Below are 26,614 nucleotides of genomic sequence, written 5' to 3' on the forward strand. Positions count from 1 at the left end.
GCGCGCGCGCGCACACACACACACACACACACACACACACACACACACACACACACACGAGCTCAGTATTCCCTGGTTATCTCTAGGCTTATTGCCTGCAAGGCTGAAGAGGTGGATGTATGAGAGGTGCCCTGTGTTCCCTTCCAAACATCCCAGATTCTGTGATACTCTTCCTTGGTGGATGCTGGAGAATCATTGGCCATCCTCAGATTTCCAATCAGTTGCTTGGAAGACTAGCCAGGGTCTACGAAGCTCCAGGTAAGTCCCAGCGTCTTTCTCAGGAGCCATTTATTTGACCTTAGTTCTGATCTGAGAGTCTCCACCTTTTCCAAATCACCAAGGTGGTCGAAAAGGCCCTGCGGTTGAGAAATTTTTCCTTTGTTGGAGAATCTCGGCCCCAGAACCCGCATTTGGGCGTGTAGCATCTTTAGGCCCATGGCTTATGCCCCGACTGCGCTTTTCAAGTTCAAAGCCGGGACTCGGTTCTCCAGATCTGGCGGGTGTGGTTCAGACTGCACGTTTCGCTCAACGCACCCAAGAACATGTTTTGGACTCCCGCGGCGAGGGGCGGTGGGAGAGGGTGTGGGTTTGCATCGGGACGGGGCGCGCACCCGCACACACTCTCTAAACCTGGGCGCGGTCGCTCTGAGCACGAGGTCCCGAGCCGAGTCCCGCGCTCCTCTAGGAGCCCGCGAGCGCCCCCCTTCCCCCGCCGGCGCCCAGGCAGGGGCCGCCGGGATCCTACCCCTTGGCGCGCACCCCTGACCCGCCCCGCCCCGCCCCGCGGCGGCCACGAGGGGCGGGCGGAGCGCTAGGAGAGAGGCGCTTTGGGCTGTGCGGCACCGCCTCTCCTCCGTGCCGGGGGAGGGACGGAGGGGCAGGGCGGGAGAGAAAGAAAACCCGACTGACCGGCTGGCCAAGAGCTGCATGCAACCGGTGGGAGGCCGGGCCGGCTGGGGCTGGGGCTTGGGCTCGGGCCGTTTCTCGGCGGGTCCCTGGCGGCGAGCGCGGACGGCCCGGAGGCGGCGGCTCTGAGCTGGCAGGCGGAGGGTTGTCTCCCGCGCCCGCCTGCCGGGTTCGGTCCGAGGATGCGGGGGGGCGATGCCCGGGGCCAGGGACGCGCTCTGTCACCAGGCGCTGCAGCTGCTGGCCGAGCTCTGTGCCCGCGGGGCCCTGGAGCACGACAGCTGCCAGGATTTCATCTACCACCTGCGGGACCGCGCCAGACCCCGGCTCCGCGACCCAGGTGAGTATCGCCGCCGCTGCCGGGCGCGACCGGAGGGCCCCGGGCTGGGAGTAGGGGCCGCACCGGGGCCTGAGGCAGGAGAACGACGCGGACTGGAGGGAGGAGGGCGGGTGACCACCGAGTTAGGGGAGGGCACCAGGAACCAGCGCACGGTGGCCTGATGCTGGACCCGGGCAGGGACCCCGGCGGAGGCTGCTGCATGGAGGCCGGGTCCGGGTGGGCTGGCGCGGGGTTGGAGGCACCACGCCCGTCACCTGCGCTTCTGTCACCGGGGCTCCTGGGGGCGGCTCCCGAGCTCCGAGCTCCACTTCCCGGGCTCTGCGCTCCGGGCGAGGAGAGGCCGCGGCGGTCTCGCGAGCCATGGGAAGGGGGACGAGGCCAGAGGAAACTCTGGGAAGTTGGGAGTTGGGGACGGCCCCGGGCTGCGGTTGAATCCCACCGGGCGCTCCCCATCCTCTTCCCGGAGTGCCCATTTCCTTTCCTTGGTCTGGGGTGAGAAGGGTGGGGCGGGAGCCGACGTTGGGCCGGGGACTGAGAGCTCCGGGTCCTGGGCAGCCGGGTCTGAACCCGTTCCCTCCGGGTCTCTCGGCGTGGAGGCGGCCTGGGCCTGGGCTCCCGGCTCAACCAGATTCCGCCACCGGGCACACGAAGGTCGATGGGCTCACGGGTCATGGCTTGTGCACCTACAGTTATTCCTAGTGAAAGTTTCGAAGCTCCTAACTTTGGAAAGTTCATTTATTTTGGCCTTTGACCAATTAAGGTTGGAAGAGGGAGTTTTAGTGGAGTCGTTTGCTTTCCCCAAGGGTCCTGGGTCTCCCACATCTTCTCATCCACTGCTGGTTACTGGAAGACGCATTCCTTCCAAATGTTTACTTGAGATTCTTTTCACCATGAGGAATCATTTTCTCTAATAGACTCTCAACCTAAATACTAAAAAAAAAGCATATTGTGGTTGGATTGTTAAAGATGGGGTAAGAAAAGGGCCCCTCCCCTGATATTCCTGTGTATAAATATTGGAACTGAGCTGTTGGTATGCAAAGTATCCAGGATGAATTTACCTCATTTTAAGCCAATCCATTATATAAAAATTCATTTACCCAAGGATAAATTAGAGAATTATTTGATTCATAAAGAGGTATACACTGAGCCTGACTTAAATAGCATTTCCTTGATAGTATATCCAAAATGGGTCTGTGGGGTGAAGAGAAGTCATCTAATAAAAGTTTATATCGGATTTTCCCTACTCAAAGGCGTTTTCTTGGTTTTTTTTTTGTAAAAGAAAGATTATTGCTCCCCATTGCCTGTGGTTACATTAATTAAGTTTATGGGATGATCACTAATGTGTTACTTCAAAGTGGAGAATTAAGTCAAGAGATACTGTTGATTTCAAATGATTTCCCCGGAGGTTTAATGCCCAGCCTTTGTGTGCCTCCTTGCTGGACTTCTGTGCTGCACAGACTGCAGACAGGAATAAGAGCACTTCATTCATGAACTGGGGGCCCAGGATGGTGTCCTCATTGGGGAAAGTTCTGTCCTTAAGCAGCAGGAACAAGAAATAATCTAGCTTGCTTCACCCAAAGCAAGTGTTAGTGTTGAAATGCGCCACTTCTTTGCCTGTTGACTGTGCCAGGAGTTCCCACTGTTAGCGCACATGAGCCGTCCTCTTTGGCTTTACAAGAGAAGATGGATGAGGCCTCTCACCGAGTTGCATGTTTAACACTCCACAGCTTTTTGGCTGATTTTGTGCCTCTGCTCCTTTTAATCCTCGAGCTAGATCCCATGTTCTAAAGTTTTCCTCAGCCCCTGCACTGGGAAGCCCCAGAGGAAGAATCCCAGAGAAGACTCCTTACAAAAGACACATCTGATTCCTTGGCTGAGAAATAGCCACAGATAGAGAGTATGCCGTGCTGCTCTTTGAGTTCCTGAAAGCACTGCTCTGCTTTCTTAAACTAGGGCACAGTGGTTTTGAGGTAGCCCCATGACCCTCATGAGCTTTGATTTGGGTCAGGAAGTAGCCTGTTCACAGGCAGGCGTGGGGAGGGGGACTGTGAGTGCAAGGTCGGAGGAACTGCGGCTGAAGCCCACATCCAAAGTGTACCCTCTCTTCCAGGGCAGCTCAGCTCAGGCCAGCATCTCTCTTCATCTCCCTCCTTCCTCTCCTTGCCCACATTAATTCTTACATCAGATGCATTTGTCTGCATCCCTGTAAAGCTGTTCGGTTGTCCAAGCCAAGAGTGCCTTTAATTTCCGAGCCCTAAAAGCTGAGTGGTTGGAGTAGCTGCACTGCCCAAAGCTGTGAATGGCCCCGCTGCTGCAGTGTAGTGGGACCCGGCACAACCACGCCCAGCAGCAGCCCTGGCATGTGGGTCCCTAGAGAGAGTCGTCTCTGTAAATGTGTGACTTCCTTTTCTGTAAAGGAACCCACATGAATGCCATGTTTCAGCTTTTTCTGCCCATTGTTCATCCCTGGCTACCCAGTGGTAGCTAGGTTTTCTCAAGTTCAACTGAGGAACTTTAGTTTTGAAAGGAGAAACCAGATATAATTCCCTGTGGACAGCAGAGTGATACCGCATCTAGGATGTTTGTTCATTTTTTCAGTGGTGGGATAAGCCTGGGTCACAAATCAGTGGGCCATCAGAAAGGTTATTCTTTGCCCAGGTAGTTGCAGTGCTCTGATGTAGGAGTACAGTCCTTAGTCTTCCCTAACTTGGTATTGAGAGAGAATTTGATGAAGTTAAGTCATAAATTGGAACTGGAATACCTCACCCAGTCCTTCATCTGTACCAACTATGGAAAGCAAAATGTGGATCTTTAAGCTGAGGGTGAGCACTTTTACGTAGAGAGCAATTAGAATCCTTCTGTTAGGTGTCATTATGTTGTTTCATATATTGGCAATGTCTGGCATAAACCTGTGAATCTCAGCGAATAGCCTTCACATCAGAGGGAAGAGCAAGTGCAAAGGTCAGGAGATAGGAGCGTCCTTGATGTGATGCAAGGAATAGTTGAGTTCAAGGGTGACTGGTGCAGAGTGAATAAGATAGAGAATGACAAGAAATATGGTTAATGGTTGGAGGGTGAAGATCATGTATCGCCTTCTAAACCATTATAAGGACTTTGGTTTTTACTCTGAACGAGAAGGGTTTTATCAGAGAAGTGGCAACTCTCTGGCTGCTGTGTTGAGAAAATGCTGTTGAAGTTCAAGAGTAAAGACAGGGAAACTTGTTAACAGGTTACTCTAGTAATCCAGACAAAGGGGATAGTGGACATCAGTTTGAAGATACAGCACTAGGATTTGTTCATGGAATGGAGGTGAGTGGTGAGAGAAGAGGAGTTAAGGTTGACCCAAGGCTTTTTGACCTAAGCAACTCCATTTACTGCATAGGGCAAGACTTCAGGAGGAGCAGAGTTGGAGTGGGGAGGAAAATAAGGAAGTTTTTGTTTTATTAAAGTTTTTTTTTTTTTGTACATATTAGATGTGCAATGTCTCTTAGTTCAACAGGGACCTGAAGTATGGAAGTCTTCTTTAATGTTATCAACTGGTCAGTGCTCATGCTGTGTAACTGGGGACTTCACTCTCTCTCCTCAAGAGGGCCAGTTGATTGTAGGACAGCAGTTATTAAAAGGTCTTTCCTTGCGTGGAATGAAAAGCTCAATTTAACTTCTACTTGTTGATCTCGATTATACTTATTGCAGTCAAAAAAGAATTCGTCTCTTCTCCATTTGGCTATTAGGGGGTAGCGATTGTAACTTTTCTCATCCTGTTGTTTCCACATCTGGAAAAGAAAAGAAAATTGGATCAAATGGTTTCTAGGTTTTAACCATGTTTTATTATTTTCCTTGTAAGTCTTTTCTTCTGAAGGGTGCCAACCACATCTGTGCCAAGCGCTTTAGGTAGGTCATCTCCTTTAATCCTCTTAACATCTTCTAAGACCTTGCTGCTCAAAGTGTTTGACTGTGCACCAGACCTACTGATGTGCATCTGTGTCTTAACGGGATCCTCAGGTGATTCATAGGCACATTAACGTTTGAGAAGCATTGCCAAAAGAGATTGGTATATATGAATAAATTGAAGTGCGGAGAGCTAAACTAGCCCAAGGCCATGGGTTCCATTTGAGAAAAAGAGTTGAGCCTAAGTCAAAGTAGCTTCTAGGTAAACACATCACATATACTAAGAATCTAGGAGTTGTTGTCAATGAAAATTTCCTAGGTTTTTTTTTCATTTAGATGTCCTTTCTCTATTCTGTTTTTCTATAATGGATTTAATCTCTAAGTGTAGGTTAAATTCTATGCAGTTATACAGATTTTGCTCAGTATTTTTATTTTTCCTTTTTTAAATTGAAGTATAGTTGATTTACAATGTTGTGTTAGTTTTAGGTGTACAGCAAAGCGATTCAGTTTTATACACACACACACACACACCTATATATTCTTTTTCAGATTATTTTCCATTCTAGGTTATTACAAGATATTGAATATAGTTCCCTGTGCTATACAGTAGGTCCCTGTGTTTGTCTATTTTTATATATAATAGTGTATATCTGTTAATCCCAAACTCCTAATTTATTCCTCCCTCTTTGGTTATGATAAGTTTGTTTTCTATGTCTGTGTCTGTGAGTCTATTTCTGTTTTGTAAATAAATTCATTTGTATCTTTTTAAAAAATCCCACATAGAAGTGATATCATATGATACTTGTCTTTCTCTTTCTGACTTACTTCAGTTAGTATAATATTCTCTAGGTCTATCCATGTTGCTGCAAAGGGCATTATTTCATTCTTTTTTTATGGCTGAGTGGTATTCCACTATATATATATATATATATATATATATATCTCACATCTTCTTTATCCTTTCATCTGTCGATGGACATTGCTCGGTATCTTGGTCATGAATTCTTTTATTCAGGATACTGGTTTTCCATTGACATTCCAGCTTTGTATTTCTAGGGATTTTTTTCTTCATTTTCTGGTGAACTAGAGGATGTTCACTTGGTCAAGGTGTCAAATAGAGCTTTACACATCACTGATGACCCCTCTTTCTAAGTAGATGTTAACCCTAGTCAGGAGAAGCTTTTTCTAGACTGGTTTTCAACCTTGGTTGCATATTAGAAACATTTAGGGAGCTCTAACAAACAAACAAACAAAAATAAAACAAACAGGAAATAACCAATGACTGAGCTCTATCCTGACCAATTAAATTGGAATCTCCAGGGGTGGGGCCTGGTATCGGTATATTTTTATATAAGTTCCTCTGTTGGCTGTAATGTGCACCAGCTGGAAGACAACTGTTGAGGCCAATAAGTGAAGGATGAACCCACCTAACTCTTCTCAGCTCAGCTCAGCTCACATTTCTTCTTTGCAAAATTAGGAAAGATGGTATCAAGTCGGGGGCCTTGACTATTACCTTGTGCAGTCATCACCCAAATCAACTAACTGATTCTTAACTTTCTTTTGACAATATTACCCCCAATTTTTATTTGAAGGGCTCTACAAAAATATCATGAGAATCTATTATATCCACTCAATTTGGGGGAAAAAAGGAACAAATTGAGAAAATCATGTCCAAAGTATTTCATTGAAAGGCCAGAATGTGGAACCATCACTAGTGTCACCTTATATTGATTTAGAATGAAATAACTTATAAAAAGATGTACATGTAAAATAATAATTAAATACAGTTCCTAAGGAAAAATCTCCAAAATAATCATTGAGATTAAACTTTAATCTTAATTCAGATTTTCAAAGATAGTCAAGTGAAAAATCAGCCTTAAAACACTGGATTTTTATGAATAGACATCGGTGTGATTATGCACAATGGGATTAATTTTTAAAAATTAATGTTAATTGCAATCAGGAACTAGAGAGTCTTCTAAGGAATGAGTGGCATATTGGATGCACAATATGTGAAGATTTAATTTGCATTACTTCAGTGACATTTTAGGGCTTCTTCATAAATATTGTATTTAAACAAGTGTGTTTTCATCTCCACGGGATTCCTCTACATGGACCAGTGAGTGGTTTAGTCATGAGGTAATTATCAAGAGGGAAAAACAAAAGCAAATTGTGGCAAAGGCATCACAGGCAGCCCTGTGGCCAGCTGCCTCTTTCAGAATAAACAATCAAAGCAAACTTCTTGATGTGGGCTAAACTCTCAAGGAAAACTTAAGCTGACACTTAAGGGAAATCATCCTAAAATTCCCTGTTATGTATAGAGCACAGGCATTGCTTTCACTGTAAAAGCATACTGGCATTTTTGTGTTTGTGTGTGCTTGTGGGCTTTCTCATGTGGTTGGCTTAAAAGAAAAATTCATAATCCCTTCCTAAGTGACTTACTTGAGGGAACTAACAAGTTCATGTGCTCAGGTGTGTAGAGAAAGGGAGGAGCTTAGTGGGGGGCATCAGTGGGAGAGCAGTCTCCCTTTCCAAAAGATAAGTATGGAGTATGTATTATTACTTTCTAAATGAAATCACAATTTGAGCCGAAAATGTTCACCACGACTTTTTCTTTCAAGTTTTGCATTGGGTTGGCTTGAAGTATGGCTTTAAACCAAGGCAAACCCCAACGACTTGGCTTTGCAGATCTCCTTGAAATACTCATGTGTCCTTGTGCATGTATTTTATCACACCAAAACTCTTATACCAACACTGATAGAACTGCACTTGAAAGAAAAAAAAAAAAATCTCACCCAGGAAATCAAGATGACAAAGTGGAATAAGCAAGAGCTTTGGAGTCAGAATCTGATCCTGCCCTTACTAGCTTTATTGACCTTGAGCAAAATATTTAACTCTTCACTTTATTCATCTGTAAAACGGGACGGGGGAAGGCTGTTGCAGCACAGTGTGCAGAGTAAGTGCTCCAGTAACTGCTCAATGAATGGATTTGGTGGTAGTAGTATCACCTGTCCACGCTTCCCCTCATCTGTGATCCATGGGCACGCTCGTGTTTCACCTATTTATACAGGCATACCTTGGAGATATTGTAGGTTTGATTCCAGACTGCCACAGTAAAGTGAGACACATGAATTTTTTGCTTTCCCAGTGTATATAAAAGTTATGTTTACACCATACTGTGGTCTCTTCAGTGTACGACAGCATTATGTCTAAAAAAAAAGTATGTAATTTAAAAATACTTTATTGCTAAAAAACGCTAACCATCATCTGAGACTTCAGTGAGTCATAATTTATTTGCAATAGTAACCTCAAAGATTACTGATCACCATAACAAATATAATAATCATGAAAAAGTTTGAAATATTGGGAGAATTATCAAAATATGACACAGAGACATGAAGTGAGTAAGTGCTGTTGGAAAAATGGCCTAATAGACTTGCTCGATGCAGGGCTGCCACAAACCTTCAATTTGTAAAAAAAAGTGCCGTATCTGTGAAGCACAATAAAGCAAGGTATGCCTGGAATCATTCATAAACAAAATTTACTATATTACTTTTTTGTAAACTTAACTTTTTATCACCACTTATTAGCTATATGACCCTGGAAAGTTATTCAATCCCTGTGTCTTAGTTTTCTCATGAATAAAATGGGTGCTATTACCCAAATAAAACACAGGATGCCCAGTTCAATTTGAATTTCAGATAAACAACAGATATCCATTGTTTATCTGAAATTCAAATTGAATTGGGCATCTTATATTTTTGTTTGCTAAATCTAGCAACCCTACATTAGTACTTATCTCATAACGCATGTGAAATACTTACCGTAGTACCGGGCACGTAGAAAATGCTCAATAAATATTAGCCATTATTACTATTATCATTGTAATTTTCCATGATGAACAGTCATTATTGTGCAATTGTTGTGATGACTATATATTCCAGAAGGTACATAAATCTTTTTTTACTTAACCTTTCTTTTGGGGTATTTCTAGCATCTGATTTTTTATTACTATAAATAATATTTTACATCTATAGTAACCTACTCCCTTTTGGGAAAATTTCTTAATAGTTAATTATCACCAATGGGTTCCAACTGCTTTCCAGTATATCTATGCCAGTTAGCCCTGCTACATATCAACAGTCAATCTACTACCATCAGGTGGTATAAGGTGAACAAAAGGTTGCTAATGTAACAGGTTTTAAGTAGCTACCTGGTTGTTGTTTCAACTTGCATTGTTTTGTTTGTAGTGTTGAATGTTTTTAATATTTTAAACCAATTTATAATTCCTGTTATGTGAATTTTGTGTGTTTATTCTCTACCGTGTACAAATTTATTTTTTGAGAATCTTAATGTATTTCTTACCAATTTGCATTAGTTGGACCATAAATATTCTGTCAAATTAGCTTAGAGAAGGAGCACTGTATAGTCAATGGACTCGGGTTGTCTGACTATAATCAATCCATTACACTAGACTGCCTTTTATAATGTTAGGAGTGCGTCAAGAAATAGGGATTCATTGTAACATTCTTTCCAAGGCAAAGCGCTGCCTTTATGTATGTGAAATATGAAAAAAAATTGCTGTTATATAACTTGAATCTTTTTCCTTTTTTCCCCCCTCTTTCCAACTCCCCTTCCTTCCTAGCACTTTACTACTATAGCTACACTGATCTGATCACTCTTCTAATTATAATTAAGTTGAATTCAAAAAACATCCATTGAGTGCCTCTTAAGTGCCAGGTACTAGGTTAGGCATCACTGATTCAAAGATACATTAGACATGGTTACTGCCCCTATGGAACTGAGATAAAACAATAATTGCAATTAATAAAATAAAGATTGGAAGGGAGATGTGTACTGAATACAGTTCAGAAAAAGAGGAGAGAAGTAATTAGCTGACTTGAGTGGATCTGTAGAGAATTCCTGGAGAAGCTGATTCTTGGGCAGAGCACTTTGCCTGGGATATGTGGGTGGGAAGGACATTCTAGGAATTTACAAACGTTCTAGGACAGGAGAGGATGGATCTTCGGCAATAGTAAGTGGAGGGTGTGTTGATAATGTTGAGAGGTGAGTCTGCTCTTGTGAACACTGGTCGTCAGATCATGGAAGTCCTTGTCTGCCATTGTCAGAGTCCCACAGAGGACTTGGGTTAGAGGACTCTGATGCAGAAAGCTTGAAGGAAGTACAGTTTACTGCGATGAGCCCAAAGGATCCATTCTCAGCAAAGTAGACCAGGAGATTTCAGGATGGGGGAAATTCTGTGAGTACACTTCTCAAGTCTTCCTGGTTCTCATGGGAGAAAAGCTGAAGTTGGTGACGATGTTCTTCCTGGCTGAGTTAAGGTCCTGACAGATCAGAATCACTGCATGGGAGATTACCTATTCAGATCCCCAACCATGGCACCTTGAAACGCAAGTGTAATTACCTCATAGACTTGCAAAAACTGCCTTTAGCAAGTGTAGTCATCTGGTGCAAACATCTGGGTTCCAGATATAATTTCAGACTATGCCAACAGTGACATCTTGCTTCCTTGCCTGTTTATTTAATAATGAAAAAGCAGTGTGTTTAGTTGCATGGCAGTCAGTTTGAGGATATGCACAGTCTGTTTTCTCTGATGTTAGAGGGCCCAGGAGGGAGTAAGCATGGCAAGCCTGCCTAGTGCCTACCAAGCCACGCTGTGGAGATGGTGGTTTATGCTATTGGGTTGGCCAAAAGGTTCATTTGGGTTTTTCGTAACATCGTACCAGAAACCCGAATGAACTTTTTGGCCAACCCAATATATACAGGGGCTGCTAAGTGGCTGGTAGAGTTCTTTAAAATAATTGAATTGAATGCCCTTAGGCAGGTCCTACATTTTCCACTTTTCATATCCGCCCCACCTGCCCTGCCCCACACACGTAAACTTTTCTTATCACATTTAGGGGATATGCCTGGCTGCTGAAGACATTGCAGTTTGCATCAGTTATAGCACTGCAGACCCACTGAAGGGTTTTAAGCTGAAAACTGAGGTGAGCAGGTTTGTCTTCTAATTAGATGACTCTGGAGGCAGAGGTTATGATTAGAAATGCTATTCACTAACTCATCAAACATTATTGAACCTCTCCCATGTACAAGGCTCTGTTCTAGGTATTGTACACACCTAGGTACCTTGATACAGTATTGTACCTACACTAGGGAACCAAACAGAACATAAAAAGCTTGCTCTTATAAGACTTACATGTTGGCGTGAGGAAAATAATACATAAATAAATTAACTAATTACATCGTATGTTAGTGATAAGCACTAAGGAGAAAAATAAAGCATGGAAAGAGAAGAGGTGTGGAAATTAAAATGGCATCACTGAGAAATGGATGTATGAGTAAAAGTCAGAGATGTGGGAGCAAGATGTGCACATATCAGGAGGAGGAGCATTCCAGGCAGCGGGACAGCAGGTGTAAAGGTCCTGAGGCGGGCACATGCTTGGTATATCTAGGTATTAGCCAGGGGCAGTGGCACTGTGGTGGAGTTAGCAAGGAAGAGGGAAGTAGTAGGTGAGGTCAGAGAGGTGATGGCAGGCTGATTGTAAGGCCCTAGAAGCCGTTGTCAGTTTTACTCAGAGAAAGATGGGAAGCCTTAAGAAAGTTGTAAGCAGAGAAGTAATAATATCTAACTTAGGAATAGAGAGGATCCCTCTCACCGGCATATAGAAAACAGACTGTAGAAAGGAAGGGTGGAATCAGGGAGAGCAGTGAGGTGGCTGGTGTGAGAGATGATGGTGGCTTGGACCAGAGTGATGGCAGTGGAGGTGGTGAGAAGTGGTCAGATTCTGGGTAGCTGGAAGGTAGAGCTGATGGGATTTGCTGATGGATGGATGTAGGGTGTGAAAGACAGAGGAATCAAGAATGACTCCAAGATTTTGGCCTGAGCAAGAGAATAGAGGAGAAGTTTGAGGGGAATAATTAGGAGCTTAGTTTTGGATGTATTAAGTTGGAAATGCTTATTAGTGAGTCATGTGGGGAACAGACGAGGAAGCTGGACATATGAGCCTGGAGTTTGGGAAAGATGGCTGGACTGGAGATACAGATGTGAGAGTTGTAGGCTTAGAGGTGATATTTAAAAGGAATCATCTAGGAAGGTGGTGTTGACTAGAGGAAATAAGAGTACCAGGACCGAGTTCTGGAACTCTCCAACACTAAGAGGCTGGAGAGAAAATGAGGAATCAGCAAAAGAAGTCTAATAAAGAGAGCAGAAGATCCAAGCAAGAGTATTGACCTGAAAACCAAGAAGAAGAAGGTGTGTGAAAGAGAGGAAATAAACAGCTGTGTAAAATGCTACCATTAGGTCAAGTAGAATGAGCACTGATGACTGACCACAGCAGTTACATGACGTAGGGGTCATTGGACGTGATGTTGACAAGCTGTTTGGTAGAGAGGTGAGAACAAGAGCCTGACTGGAGGGGCCTTAAGAGAAATTGATGGGAGAGGAATCTGGGGCAGTGAGTATAGACTACTCTTTCAAGTTTTTCTGTAGACAAGAGCAGAGAGAAATGAGTTAGTAGTCACTGGTGAGGGAAGTGAGATCAAGGGTTTTTGTTTTTATTTAAAGTTATAAGAGGACTTCCCTGGCCCTGGTGGCACCGTGGTTCAGAATCCGCCTGCCAATGCAGCGGACACGGGTTCGATCCCTGGTCCGGGAAGATCCCACGTGCCTCCGAGCAACTAAGTCCATGCGCCACAACTACTGAGCCTGCGCTGTAGAGCTCGCGAGCCACAACTACTGAAGCCCGGGTGCTCTAGGGCCCCCGTGCTGCAACTACTGAGCCCATGTGCTCTAGGGCCTGCGTGCCACAACTACTGAGCCTGCGTGCTGCAGCTGCCGAAGCCCACGCACCTAGAGCCCATGCTCTGCAACAAGAGAAGCCACCGAAATGAGAAGCCCGTGCGCCGCAACAAAGAGTAGCTCCCGTTCACCGCAACTAGAGAAAGCCCGCACGCAGCAATGAAGACCCAACGCAGCCCAAAAAAAAAAAAAAAATCACATTAAAATAGATAAATAAAATTTATAAAAAATAATAAGTTATAAGAAATTAAGAGATAACAGCGCTTAGGTGATGGGAATGATCTGGTAGAGAACAATAATTCATGATGTAGGATAATGAGGGGAGGCTTGCTGGAGGGATATCCTTGAGTGGGCATTTGGATATGCTCCTAGAGTTCAAGGACCAAGTCTAGTCTCCACATATGCATTTAGGAGCCATCAGCATAAAGATGATATTTAAAGCCAAGAAACTAGATGAGCCTACCAAGTGGTGACTTAAGATAAAAGAAGTCAAAAAACTAGTTAGAGGTGGGGGAGATGAGAAGGAATGAACAAAGGAGACTGAAAAGGATTAGTTAAGTAGAGTGGGAGGAAAATCAGGAGTGTGATGGCCTGGAAGTGCAGAAAGTATTCCTGGGAGGAATCCGTGAGCCCTTGTGTGAAATGCAGCTGATGGGTCAAGTACGATTAGAACCAAGGACTGCCCATTGCATTTAGCAACGTGGTAGTTCATTGGTGACCTTGAACTGAGTGGTTTTGGAGTGGGGGTGGGTGAATGGAGTAGGTGAAAGTCTGATTACAGTCTCTTCAAGAGACAAAGAGAGAAGAGATGTTGAAAAAAGAAAATATACACTACTTTTTTGTTTTGTTTGAAGGAAAAGGGAGGAGAAATTGATTCAAAAGATGGTTTCTAAAGAAAGGAGAAAATAACTGCATGTTTGTATGCTGGAGAGAAGTTAAAAATGATGCAGAGGATTGAACTGCCCGAGTGATGTGCTTGAGTCGGTGGGTTTTTCAACAGTTCATTTGTTGTCAAGGAACCAGGGCAGAGTATATGGGCCCAGGTGAGTAGATATGGTTTGGGGGTCTTATAGAATTGTCCTCTGATTACTCTTCCATTGTCAGTGAAAAGGGAAGAAGCAAGGTAACCAGCTGAGAGTGAGGATGGGGTAGAAGATGCTGAAGGTTTGAAAACAGGAAAGATAGAAAGTGATGGTCTGGGAGGTAGGAGATGGAATGGATTAGGGAAGTGGAGTGTGCCTGCTGGACAACATTAAGGGCCTACTTGAAGTTGGTGCTTGTGAATTTAAAGTGATATCTACCAGCATAGGTGTGAGGTTTTCTCCCACCACATGCAGCTGTGTTTGTGCAGGCATGAAGAGATAGGAGCTTGTGTTTGAGCAGGGTCGTGCTTATGTATGACAATGAAAGAGTGGCAAAAGAGTTGAGGGTGTATAGACAGCCTACTGAACGGGAGAAAATATTTGCAAATGATATGACCAATAAGGGGTTAATATCCAAAATATATAAACAGCTCATACAACTCAACATCAAAAAACAACCTGATTAAAAAATGGGCAGAAGACCTGAATAGACATTTTTCCAAAGAGGACATGCACATGGCTAACAGGCACATGAAAAGTTGCTCAATATCGCTCATCGTCAGAGAAGTGCAAATCAAAACCACAGTGAGGTATCACCTCACACCTGTCAGAATGGATATCATCAAAAAGGACACACATGACAAATGTTGGCGAGGATGTGGAGAAAAGGGAACCCTCGTACACTGCTGGTGGGAATGTAAATTGGTGCAGCTGATGTGGAAAACAGTATGGAGGTTTCTCAAAAAACTAAATAAAGAACTACCATATGACCCAGCAATTCCACTCCTGGGTATATATCTGAAAAAAACAAAAACACTAATGTGAAAATATATGCACCATAATGTTTACAGCAGTGTTATTTACAGTAGCCAAGATATGGAAGCAACCTAAGTGTCCATCGACAGATGAATGAATAAAGAATATGTGGTGTGTGTATATATATATATAATCTATATATATATAGATTATATATATATATATATATACACACACACACACAATAGGATACTACTCAGCCATAAAAAAGAATGAAATTTTGTCATTTGCCACAATATGGATGGACCTAGAGGGTGTTATGCTTAGTGAAATTAGTCAAACAGATAAAGACAAATAGTTATAGCTTATATGTGGAATCTAAAAAAAACAACAAACTAGTGAAGATAACAAAAAAGAAGCAGACTCACAGATATAGAGAACAGACTAGTGGTTACCAGGGGGAGAGGGTGGGGGGAGGGGCAATATAGTGGTAAGGGATTTAGAGATACAAACCATTAAGTATAAAATAAGCCATAAGGATATATTGTACAACACAGGGAACATAGTCAATATTTTATAACTATAAATGGAGTATAACCTTTAAAAATTGTGAATCACTATATTGTTATAAAATAAGCCACAAGGATATATTGTACAACACAGGGAACATAGTCAATATTTTATAACTATAAATGGAGTATAACCTTTAAAAATTGTGAATCACTATATTGTACATCTGTAATTTATGTAATATTGTACATCAACTATACTTCAATTAAAAAAACACATTAAAAAACCACATAAAGAGTGGAGGGTGTATAAAGTGGAGTGATTAGAATGATTGAGTCTGAAATTTCATCTGAGTAAGGAGAGTAAAGTGGACTCATGGGGTGTTAAGGATAGTGAAGAAGTGGTAGGGTTAGTGGACTGTAGGTGCTCTGGGGTAGGATGATTACTGGGAATGCAGTGAGGAGGAGGGGGCCAAACAGAGATGGAGGGGCTACAGTTGCTGGATGACTGGGTCTAGAGTGTGATCATGGGAGTGGGGCCCTAAGGTAGAGTGTGGGACAAGTGACGGAAGGAGACAAGGAAAAGAACAGAAAGACCAGAGCTGGGGAAGTATTGAACTAACCAAAAATTAAGACAGAAGTACTGTTGATAGCAGGCCAGGAATGGAGGGAAGTGACCTGCATGAGGAATGTCTGTGATGAGGATGGGTAGTGATGGTGTAGTGGTGCAGTCGGGCACCTGCAGAGTCAAAGCTGGGGGATTTTAAAGAAAATACCAGAAGTAGTAGACCCTTAGTATTTATCTAGGCAGAAGTGTTGAAGGAATGTTTTATGGCAATGGAATTGGAGAACTGATGATAAATATAAAAAAAAATAATAATATGGATGTCAAATGATGGCATAGCTGAGCTAGCTCTAAAGACTTCCCAAATTATTTCAGAGGGAATGAGAAAACTGTTGTTTGCTCTTCTCTAATCTGTTCCACTGTGACTGATACTTTAGATTTAATGTCACCATAATATCCCAAATTTATAGGTCATCCTTCTTCTGGGACTTTGGAAGTGCTTTGTGTGGATTACTTTAATTTTGATGGAGCTAAAATTCATCATGTTATGGAATCTATTTCAGAGAGAGTCTGCAAAGAGAACTAGAAAATCCCCCGAAGTGTTTCTTTTTTACTTCCAAATGAAGCATCCATTGATCCTAACTCCACACTGCTTTAGAGGCCATTTATGTGTGGATTACTGAGGGCTTCTCTGGGGGGAAACTAATCCCCATAGGTTCAGTTTGAGAGGATCCACTCTGCAGCCGATAAAGATTAAAACTGCAGCTCTTTTCTATTACATTGGTTTTTTGATCTTTTAATTTTTATATTGTCTTATGCTTCGGTGACTCAATCACAGCTGTCTTCCCAGTGCCTCAGTACGTGGGAACTGGGAAGTTAAATTGAACAGAGTCACCAAACAAAAGCTCTATAGCATATGCTTTTACAGTAAAAGGTGATGTTTTAGGGCTATGGACAGTCATCAGATTTGATCCAGGGAAGCATATGGAGAGGAGTGGGTATTACATAGTGCCCTTAATAATGCAGCTTAGAACATGGGGAAATGTCAGAGAAGGATCAGAATTGGCCGTTATACTACTAGATTCTTTTCTTTAAATTTTTTGTATTTTCATTTTTTTATTAAAGTATACTGTAGTTGATTAACAATGGTGTCTTACTTTCTGGTGTACAGCGAAGTGATTCAGTTTTATATATATATATATATATATATATATATATATATATATATTCTTTTTCATATTCTTTTCCATTATGGTTTATTACAGGATATTGAATATAGTTCCCTGTGCTATACAGTAGGACCTTGTTGTTTATTATTTTATATGTAGGAGTTTGTATCCGCTAATCCCAAACTCCTAATTTATCCCTCCCCCATCCCCTCTCCTTTGTTTTCTTTGTCTGTGAGGCTGTTTCTGTTTTGTAAATAAGTTCATTTGTATCATATTTTAGATTCCACATATAAGTTAAATTATATGATATTTGTCTTTCTCTTTCTGACTTACTTCACTTAGTGTGATAATCTCTAGGTCCATCCATGTTGCTGCAAATGGCATTATTCCATTCTTTTTTATGGCTGAGTCCCTAGTATTCCATTGTATATATGTAACACATCTTCTTTATCAATTCATCTGTCGGTGGACATTTAGGTTGTTTCCATGTCTTGGCTATCGTAAATAGCCAATTCTATGTTAAATAATAGTAAGATAAATACAACTTTGTATTAAAAGAATGATATACTGCAACCCAGCAGGGTTTATTTCAAGAATACAAGAATGGTAAAGCTGTTATTACACTAGTAGAGTTGTTGTTTTTGTTGTTGTTTATAAATTTTTTTAAGTTTTGGCCATGTTTACACAAAATAGGTAACACAAGCTTCACAACTTTTCCTCAATTTATCTCCAGTCATTCCCTCATTTAAAAAAAACAAAAAAACTTTATTGAGGTATATTTTACATACCCTATAATTCACCCACTTTAAGCGGTGATTAGTCAGTTTACGAAGCTGTGTAAGCATCACGATAAATCAGCTTAAGAACAGTCTCACCACCCCAGTGAGGTCCCTCATGTCCATTCACTGTTAATCCCAGTTCCAGGAGGCCACTAATCTACTTTGTCTCTATAAATTTGCCTTTCCTGGACATTTCATATAAATGGAATCATATAATAAGCAATCTCTTTTGTAACTGGATCCTTTCACTTAGCATACTGTTTTTTGAGGTCCAGCCATATTGTAGCATGTGTTATTAGTTCTTTCCTTTTTATTACTGATTAGTATTCCATTATATGGATATACCACATTTTATTTATCTGTTCATCAGTTTATGGACATTTAGACTGTTTTCAATTTGCGGATACTATGAAAAATGCTGCTAAGAACATTTGCGGGCAAGTTTTTACACAAGTGTATGTTTTCGTTTCTCTTGGTTGTATACCTACAAGTGGAATTGCTGGGTCATATGGTAACTCTATGCTGAACATTTTGAAGAACCACCAAACTGTTTTCCAAGATGGCTGCACTATTTTACATTCCTATCAGTAGTGTATGAGGGTTCCCATTTCTTCCTCACCAACACTTGTCATTATCTGTCATTTTTATTATAGCCTTTCTAGTGGGTGGGAAATTGTGTCTCATTCACAATACGTTTTTGGAGAAACAAACAAACATAATCCTCTCAAGTGATGCCAAAAAAGCATTGGATAGAATTCAACATTATTCTTGATAATACCTTAGGAAACCAAAAAAGCCACTATCTTAATATGTTAAGAATGATGATGGTGATGACAGGAACAGTTACATTATAACTAGTATTATTATTAATAAATAATAATAATGATAATACATAATAGAACTTAATGCCAGATACTGTTCTAAGCTTTTTATGTAATAACTCACTTAACACAGCAACCTTGAGGTAGGTTCTAGTGTCATCTCCATTTTACAGAGGAGGACTATAGACAGATTAAGTGATTGAATGACTGCACACAGCTGGTAAGTCACGGTGCTGGAATTTGAACCAGGCATTCTGGTTGCAAAGTCCACCTTGTTAATCCTTATGCTGTAATCTGGAGCGTCTAATCTCAGCTGGGCCTCAGTGCCCCTTGATGGTTCTTCCCTAGCATTTGACCTCTTCTTTGTCCTTCTCCCATTCATCTGAAGCTCTACTTCTACTCTCAGCTTTCTACAGTTAACTGTACTTCCCACTTATCAGAGGAAATAAAGACTATACAAAAAAATTAACAAAATGGAACTAAACGAAGTAGCATGGCTGTGTAGTATCTAATAAAGGTGGCATTTCAAATCAGCAGGGGAGAAAATTGATTATTCAGTAAATGGTGTTGGAATAATTGGTTAACTCTTAGGGAAAAACACTATATTCCTGATCCACTTCCAAACATTTTCCTGTGGTTTAATTTTTACAAAAAATAAAACCATTAAAATTCTAGGAGAAATTATAGGATAGGCATTTTTAATCAGGATACTCTACATAGGACAGAAAATAATAACAGGGGCTTAAACATAGATGGTAAATTTTAAAATTCTCTTTTGCAAAGAGATCTAGAGACAGGCTGTCCAGGTCTGGGAGGCTCCAGGTAGTCATAAGACCCAGGTTCCTTCTGTCTTTCTATTTTGCCTTCTTTAGTGCATGGCTTCTAACTCAAAGTCACTTCATGGGCTAATAGGGCTGCTGGAATTCCAGCACTCACATTTGTGTTCCTGGGAATGACAAAAGACCCTACCTCCAACCTGAGTCTGCTCTTTTTAAGTAACCTTTCTGGAAGTGCCACTCAACACTTTTGCTCTCATATCATTGATCAGAATTTAGTCAACATGGCCTAGCTACGAAGTAAGTTGGGAAATGTCTCTTGACTTGATGTATTGTAATTTCAATACAATAGGAGTTCTGTTTTTTTGGGGTTTTTTTTGGAAGAAGGAAAAAATAGATACTGGATGGCAACTACCAGTTTCTGTCATATTTTAGTAGACGAAGCCTTCCTTAGCATGACCCCAAAGTCAACAACTGTAAAAGACAAGGTTGACGGATTTTGACAAACACAACAGCAACAGTTTTTTTTTCCTCTTGCAAAAGGCATTATAAACAAAGTGAAAACAAACCACAAAGTAGGACAAAATAGTTGCAAAGGATGACATATAATTAATATTCTTAAAGTGTAAAGAAATATGCTATTGGTAAGTAACTTGATTGCCTGTGCCTTTTGGAGAGAAGGTATCAATTCTTTGGTTCTTTTTTATATGTAGAGTAATGCATTATAGATAGTGTTTAATCTTATGTATACTTTAAAAAAATCCACATTGACCTTTTAGCAAGAGGGAGCGTTTTTTGTTTTGTGTGTCTTCATTTTAATTCTTTGCTCCTCAAAGGCACATTCTAGGCTCATCTGTTAGCTGCTACCTTGTATTAATACATTTACAGTGATGGGATATTTGATTTAGGACAGATTCAGCTAGATTACCTGAATGCTCAATTAACTGCCATGGTGAAAATCATCTGCTTTCAGATTGATAAGATCAAATGAGTAGCCATTCTCAGTTTAGTGCTTCATCAGGAAATGAATTAAAGTGAAACCATTAGTGGTCATTTTTCCAAATACTAATCACAGAATTTCAAATTCTAGGGACAGCTTTGCATGTTTTTAGTGGTTATTATAGACTGGAATGTTTTTTGTCTGAGTTCAGGACTTGGGGACGTTGGGAGGGGGCATTGTTTCTGGACAGATTACTTAGACAACCATAATTCTTCACAGCTTTCTGTTAATATCTCTTGATTAACAAGCACATTGGAGCCAAGTGATTTTGGCTATCTGGTATCCTTGGTAACCACTGTTAGATGATGAGTCGAATCAGTTAAAATTAATTTCTTGTAAAAATCTTCCATGAGAAAGTATTGACTTTGATGTTTAGATGCACAAGAAATATATTAGTTGTCATCAGATGTGGAGAATATTTGTAGATAAAAATCTACAAAGCCTAGTAAATTCAAAAAGTAGGGAAGATAAGGGAAGGCTGCAAGGGCTCTGCCCTTAAGGACGCTGCTTCTACCTGGAAAGGGAAAACTTACATAAATGAAGGAACCTGAGGCAAAATAGCCATTGTGTGAGCTTTTGTTCAGTAGAGGAATAGCCTTCTTTCCCTTGCATCTGGGAATGCTGTCATGACAAAGCTATTTTACTGTTACAGAAGTTTGGAAAAAGACAGAACACTTTTTTCCTAATATAAAATAGCACAATATATATTTTAGCTCCAAGCCCATTTTTTAGTGTCAATTTAGGAAACATCTCCCTTTGGTCCTGATAGTTCCCCTAACTGAGGCTTCTATCTGCTACAAACCACTCATTTCCAGAAATTAACATTTTAGGGGTATTACTAGAGCGTGGAAAAGCCAGTGCTGGACTGTGTAGCGTGGGCCGGGACTGCTGGTTGGTGGGGTAACAGCATTCCCATCCCCACATTTGGAGCCTGTAGCAAAGGGTGGGCTAGAACAACCATTGTATAGAACGTGCCCTGGGTCCCTGCAGGCCACACATTTCCCTAGGGGGGCCTGGGGAGGAATGGATAGTCCCGATTTCAGTTCCACATCGGATTTTGGCTGCTACTAACTTCAGGTATTCTGCTTGCTCTCAGAGGAGCTATAAGATAGAAATTTAAAGGAGAAAAAGCAGGTGCTGAGCTATAACAAGGTAAATCACAGCTTCATTTATAAGATTAGGTGCTTAGAACCTTTTTTACCATCAAATCTACCTGTTCTACAGTTAAATGATTCCTAAATGAACACTTCCAGGTAAAAGCATATATCCTGGGCAGTCCATGTAAACTGAGTTCAAAGTCTGCTTCACCACTTACCAGCTGTATCATGTAGGGATGGACACCTAACTTCTTGGTGTCTCAGTTTTCTTATCTTCAAAATGAGGTAATGATGTTTATAGGGGAACTTTAAGGTGTAAATGATATGATGGATTTGTGACAGGGCCTGGCACTTGGAGCTCAGTCAATGCCAGTTCTCTTATTACTCCTCTGGGGAAAGACTTCTCTGAGTTTCAGAAAATCTGCTCATCCTTTATTTTTGCTTTCTTTTACTTCTTCCATTAATCTCTCTTCTTGTATTCCACCCATCTTCTGGTGCCCTACTCCATTATTGTTTTCTCTCCTCTTTCTTCATCTTATCCCCTTTTGATTCGTTTTATCCTCCAAACTTGTTATTAGCTCTTTTCTGCTGCTGTTTATAAGTGAGAACATAATGTAATCTAGCTATTACATTATGAGACAGTCATGTGCCGAATGCTATGCTTGGTGCTGAAGTTATAATGAAGGAGAAGGACGTGGTCCTTGTCCTCAAGGAGATTACCTTCTAGTAGAGGATATAGACAAATACAGTGGGCCCTCAGTATCTGCGGGTTCTGCATCTGCAGATTCAACCAACTGAGGATGGAAAATATATTTTTTTAAATTCCAGAAATTTCCAAAAAGCAAAACTTGAATTTGCTATGCTCCAGTAGCTATTTACATAGCATTTACATTGTGTTAGGTATTACAAATAATCTAGAGATGATTTAAAGTGTATGGGAGGATGTCCATCGTTTATATGCAAATACTACACCATTTTATACAAGGGACTTGGGCATCCGTGGATTTTGGTGTCCATAGCGGGGTCATAGAACCAATCCCTCTTGGATACCCAGGGACGACTGTGAACAGACAATTACAATTCAGGGAACGTGTGATGCGTTATGGAAGCACACAAGAAGGGTACCTAACTCAAACTTGGTAGGAATGGTGTCTAAAACAGCTTCCCCAGAGAAGAAATAAACAAGCTCTGACAGGTTATGGAAGTGAGAGTTTAAGCACAGCATTCAGAGGAAGAGATTTTAATAAAGTATATGCAGAGGCTCGAATGCGCGAAGTGGCACATGACCTTAGGGAGCCTGAATGAGTTTAGGGTTGGTGGTGTTGAATTTGGCAGTTACAGTGGGGGATGTTTATGCGATGAGAGAGAAAGTTAGAAAGGTAAGTAGGGGGTCTCGTTAAGATTTTGAATTTTATACTAATGGTAATAGTGATATATTTTATGATGGCATCCATAGGGCATGGAGAACAATAGGAGGGAGGTATAAAGGAAGTCTGAGGTTTCTGATTTAGGCAGCTGGGTCATACAGAATGCAGAAGGAGCAGGTTGAGGGAATGAGAGAGACCGAGCTGGGTTTTAGAAATGCATGTTTGAGGTATGTAGTAGTTGTAAATATGGGTCTGAAATAAAAAAGCAATTTCAAATCTTACTTTGAAATTATGAAAGTGATTGCCTTTGTTATTCCCAACTGTTTTCTTTTGTTTTCTGGCATGATTCTGGTGCTTCTGCCTGTCCTTACATTTTGGTGTGCAGAGTTGGGTAATCATGGCTCAATTATGTGTATCTAAGAGGGATCAAAGCATAAGAAGAACATAGTTGAGGTGGAGGAGAGAACCCAGTATGCATTTCCTGTGAAGGCAATTAGAATAAAATAGAGAGTGTTCAGCCTCTGGTATCATAGGAATTGTTTACAGGAACTTGGAGGTTGGCTGCTTTCCAAGAAGCAGAAGTGCCATTCTAAGAGAGCTCCATGGCCAGAAACATGGGCTGATTGATGGTGATCCCAAGGGAAGTGTATGAATGAGGGTTTAGAGGTGAATGATAAGTAAGGTCTTGTCCTGCCTAAATGTAATCTCCAAGATGAGATATGTCTCTAAATCAACTAATTTCATGTAAGAGACAGTTGTGGTTTGGTTATTGCTGAATTTATCTAAAAATGTATGGAGTCTATTTTTATTTCTGGCTTGTAAACCCTCTGAGATAAAGTCCTATGATAAGTTTATTACCTGCTGGGCTACGAAGAGCTGCCTTTGATTAGTCAAAGCTTGATTTCTCTTTTGCTTCCAGTGGAGCCCTCTCATTCTGATATTTCAGGATTCGTTGACCAAATCTGTGTTTCTGTAGTGTACACCAGTCATGATTGTATAATCTTTGATCATATCTCTCGTAAGTTCATATTTTCATGATGCTTGTTTGTCTGGTTAGTTTCTTCCCACACAGCTGGGCTCTCGTCTTCATCACTTACTTGTGTTTTCCCTTTCTTCACCTTTCACATCCCACCTGATGCACAGAACCGGACCTGACTTTGAATTTCTGGGGCCGACGTCCTGTGGTATAAATGGAAGAATGAGGAGTTTTCTCTGACAGGATGCAGCAGTCACACATAAGGCCACCTTCTCAGGTAACCTAGAAGAGGCTTCCTGACCCCTTCTTTATGGCCAGGCCCCTCAACTGACAAACATTGTTTGTTTGCTTACAGCATCTCCTGTTACACCTGGTCCCTCACAAAGATTTGGGAGAGCCTCCTGAAGGTTCTTGCCATCCACTGGAGCGAGGAATTCCTGGTAATCTAACAGCTCCATCCTGGCCTTGTAAAGTCCAGGTCACAGGCTGGAATTAGTTCCAGGCAGGGTCGCACAAAGCCAGCTGGCAGAGGGTGCTATTTCTCTGCTCCAGTTCAGGGCACGCCCCTTGCCTGCCAGCTCTGCTCCCGCTGACGTCCCCTGACTTGCCAGCTTCTGGACTTTGCCATTGTAGATGTTCTTTCTGCTGCCCATCACCTCTCCTAACGACCTCTCTCTCTTCACAGCCACACTTCTCCTAAGAAGTCTTACACTTGCTGGGTTTTCTTCCCACCTTCTTCAAACCACTCTCCTCCAGTTCCCACACATACCATTCCTCTGAGGCTGCTCTAACTACAGTCATCAGTGGCCTGCTAATTGCTGATACCAGCAGGCCACATTTCAGCTATTGGAATGCTGCCGTTTTTGAAATGGTGATCACTGCTTCTGCCTCTCTTGAATTCTGCAACACTGAATCTCATTCTTCTTTCTCCCCTTCATGCGTTTCTGTTCTTCTTCTTGCCCCTTAAATGTTGGTGTGTTTTTATTAGTTAGCTTGACCACTGCTTTTCTCACTTTTTGCACTTTTACCCAGTTGTCCCTTCCACTCTCAAGATTCGCCAGCCTCAAATATGCTGATGGTTCCAAACCCACATTCTAGCTCAGATTCTGCTGAGCTTCAGACCTGTATATTTAACCGCCTCCTGAATATCTCCATCTGGATAGACAAAAGTCACCTCAAATTCAACATGTCCAAAACTGGAGTCATCCTTCTGGCCTTTACTCTTGATGTTCTTTTGCGTGAAATATTCTTCACAAGTTCCCACAAGGCTCGCCACTCTCTTCATCGATGAGTCTCTCTGCTCAATCAGCACCTTCTCAGAAAGCCCCCATAAGTACCAATTTTTCCCCTGGCTTTATTTTTCTTTGGAGGACACATACCTAGATTTATATGACAGATTTTTTGCTTGTTTAGTGTTCGCCTCCCTCCTTAAGAATGTAAGCTCTATTTACCTGTCTGGTTCACTATTATGTTTATAGCACCTGGACCAATTTCTGGAACATCGTAGGTGCCCAGATATTAAGTGAATGAATAAATATCCCCCAACCCCAGACTGATTTCTGTACTTTTTATCTTGATGGGTGACACCACCCCCATCTCCAGCCACTCACATCAGAAACTTGGGTGTAATTCCAGAAACATCTGCCACTGTCACCACATCCCTGCCTCCCTTTGTCCAACAGTCACCAGTTCCAGCCAGTGTTCTCTGATAACTGTTTCTCAGATCTGTCTCTCCACTCCATTTCTGTGCTTACCACCTTATTTCAGGCCCTCAAACCTCTGTCTGGGAAAAGGAAATCATTGTGTACTTTTGGTGGGAATGTTAATTGGTGTAGCCACTGTGGAAAACAGTATGGAGCTTCCTTAAAAAACCAAAAATAGAACTACCATATGATTCAGCCATTCCACTCCTGGGCATATATCTGAAGAAAACGAAAACACTAATTCGAAAAGTTACATGCACCCCATGTTCATAGCAACATTATTTACAAAAGCCAAGATGTGGAAGCAACCCAAATGTCCATCAACAGATGAATGGATAAAGAAGATATAGTATACAATGGAATATTACTCAGCCATAGAAAAGAATGAAATTTGCAGCAACATGGATGGACCTAGAGGGTATTATGCTTAGTGAAATTAGTCAGACAAAGACAAATGCTCTATGTTATCACTTATATGTGGAATCTAAAAAGCAAACAAATGAATGTATATAAAAAAACAGAAACAGGGGCTTCCCTGGTGGCGCAGTGGGTGAGAGTCTGCCTGCCAATGCAGGGGACACGGGTTCGAGCCCTGGTCTGGGAGGATCCCACATGCCGTGGAGCAACTAAGCCCGTGAGCCACAGCTACTGAGCCTGCGCGTCTGGAGCCCGTGCTCCGCAACGGGAGAGGCCGCGACAGTCAGAGGCCCGCGCACCGCGATGAAGAATGGCCCCCGCTCTCCGCAACTAGAGAAAGCCCTCGCACAGAAACGAAGACCCAACACAGCCAAAAATAAATAAATAAATAAATTAAAAAAAAAAAAAAAAAAAGGAAGACATTTAAAAAAAAAAACAGAAACCGACTTCCAGATACAGAGAACAAACTATCAATGGGGAGAGGGAAGGGGGGAGGGGCAAAGCAGGGGTAGGGAATTAAAAGGTACAGACTACTATGTACAAAATAGATAAGCAACAAGGGTACATAGCACAGCACAGGGAATTATAGCCATTATTTTGTAATAACTTTAAATGGAGTATAATCTATAAAAATATTGAACCAT

General features: G+C 41.7%; 1 protein-coding gene across 3 annotated transcripts in view; it reads left to right on the plus strand.

Moving 5' to 3' along the window:
* Window positions 1-847: 847 nt before the first annotated feature.
* Window positions 848-26,614, plus strand: part of SYT9 (synaptotagmin 9) — a 207,729-nt gene continuing 181,962 nt past the window's right edge. For all 3 annotated transcript variants that reach the window (XM_061202940.1, XM_061202941.1, XM_061202939.1), the window contains exon 1: window positions 848-1,246. In XM_061202940.1, coding sequence (XP_061058923.1) covers window positions 1,102-1,246 — 145 coding nt within the window. In that variant the 5' untranslated portion in view covers window positions 848-1,101. The remainder of the gene's footprint in view (window positions 1,247-26,614) is intronic.

Source organism: Eubalaena glacialis, chromosome 10 (genome assembly GCF_028564815.1).
Source record: "Eubalaena glacialis isolate mEubGla1 chromosome 10, mEubGla1.1.hap2.+ XY, whole genome shotgun sequence".
In the NCBI taxonomy this organism is placed as follows: domain Eukaryota; kingdom Metazoa; phylum Chordata; class Mammalia; order Artiodactyla; family Balaenidae; genus Eubalaena; species Eubalaena glacialis.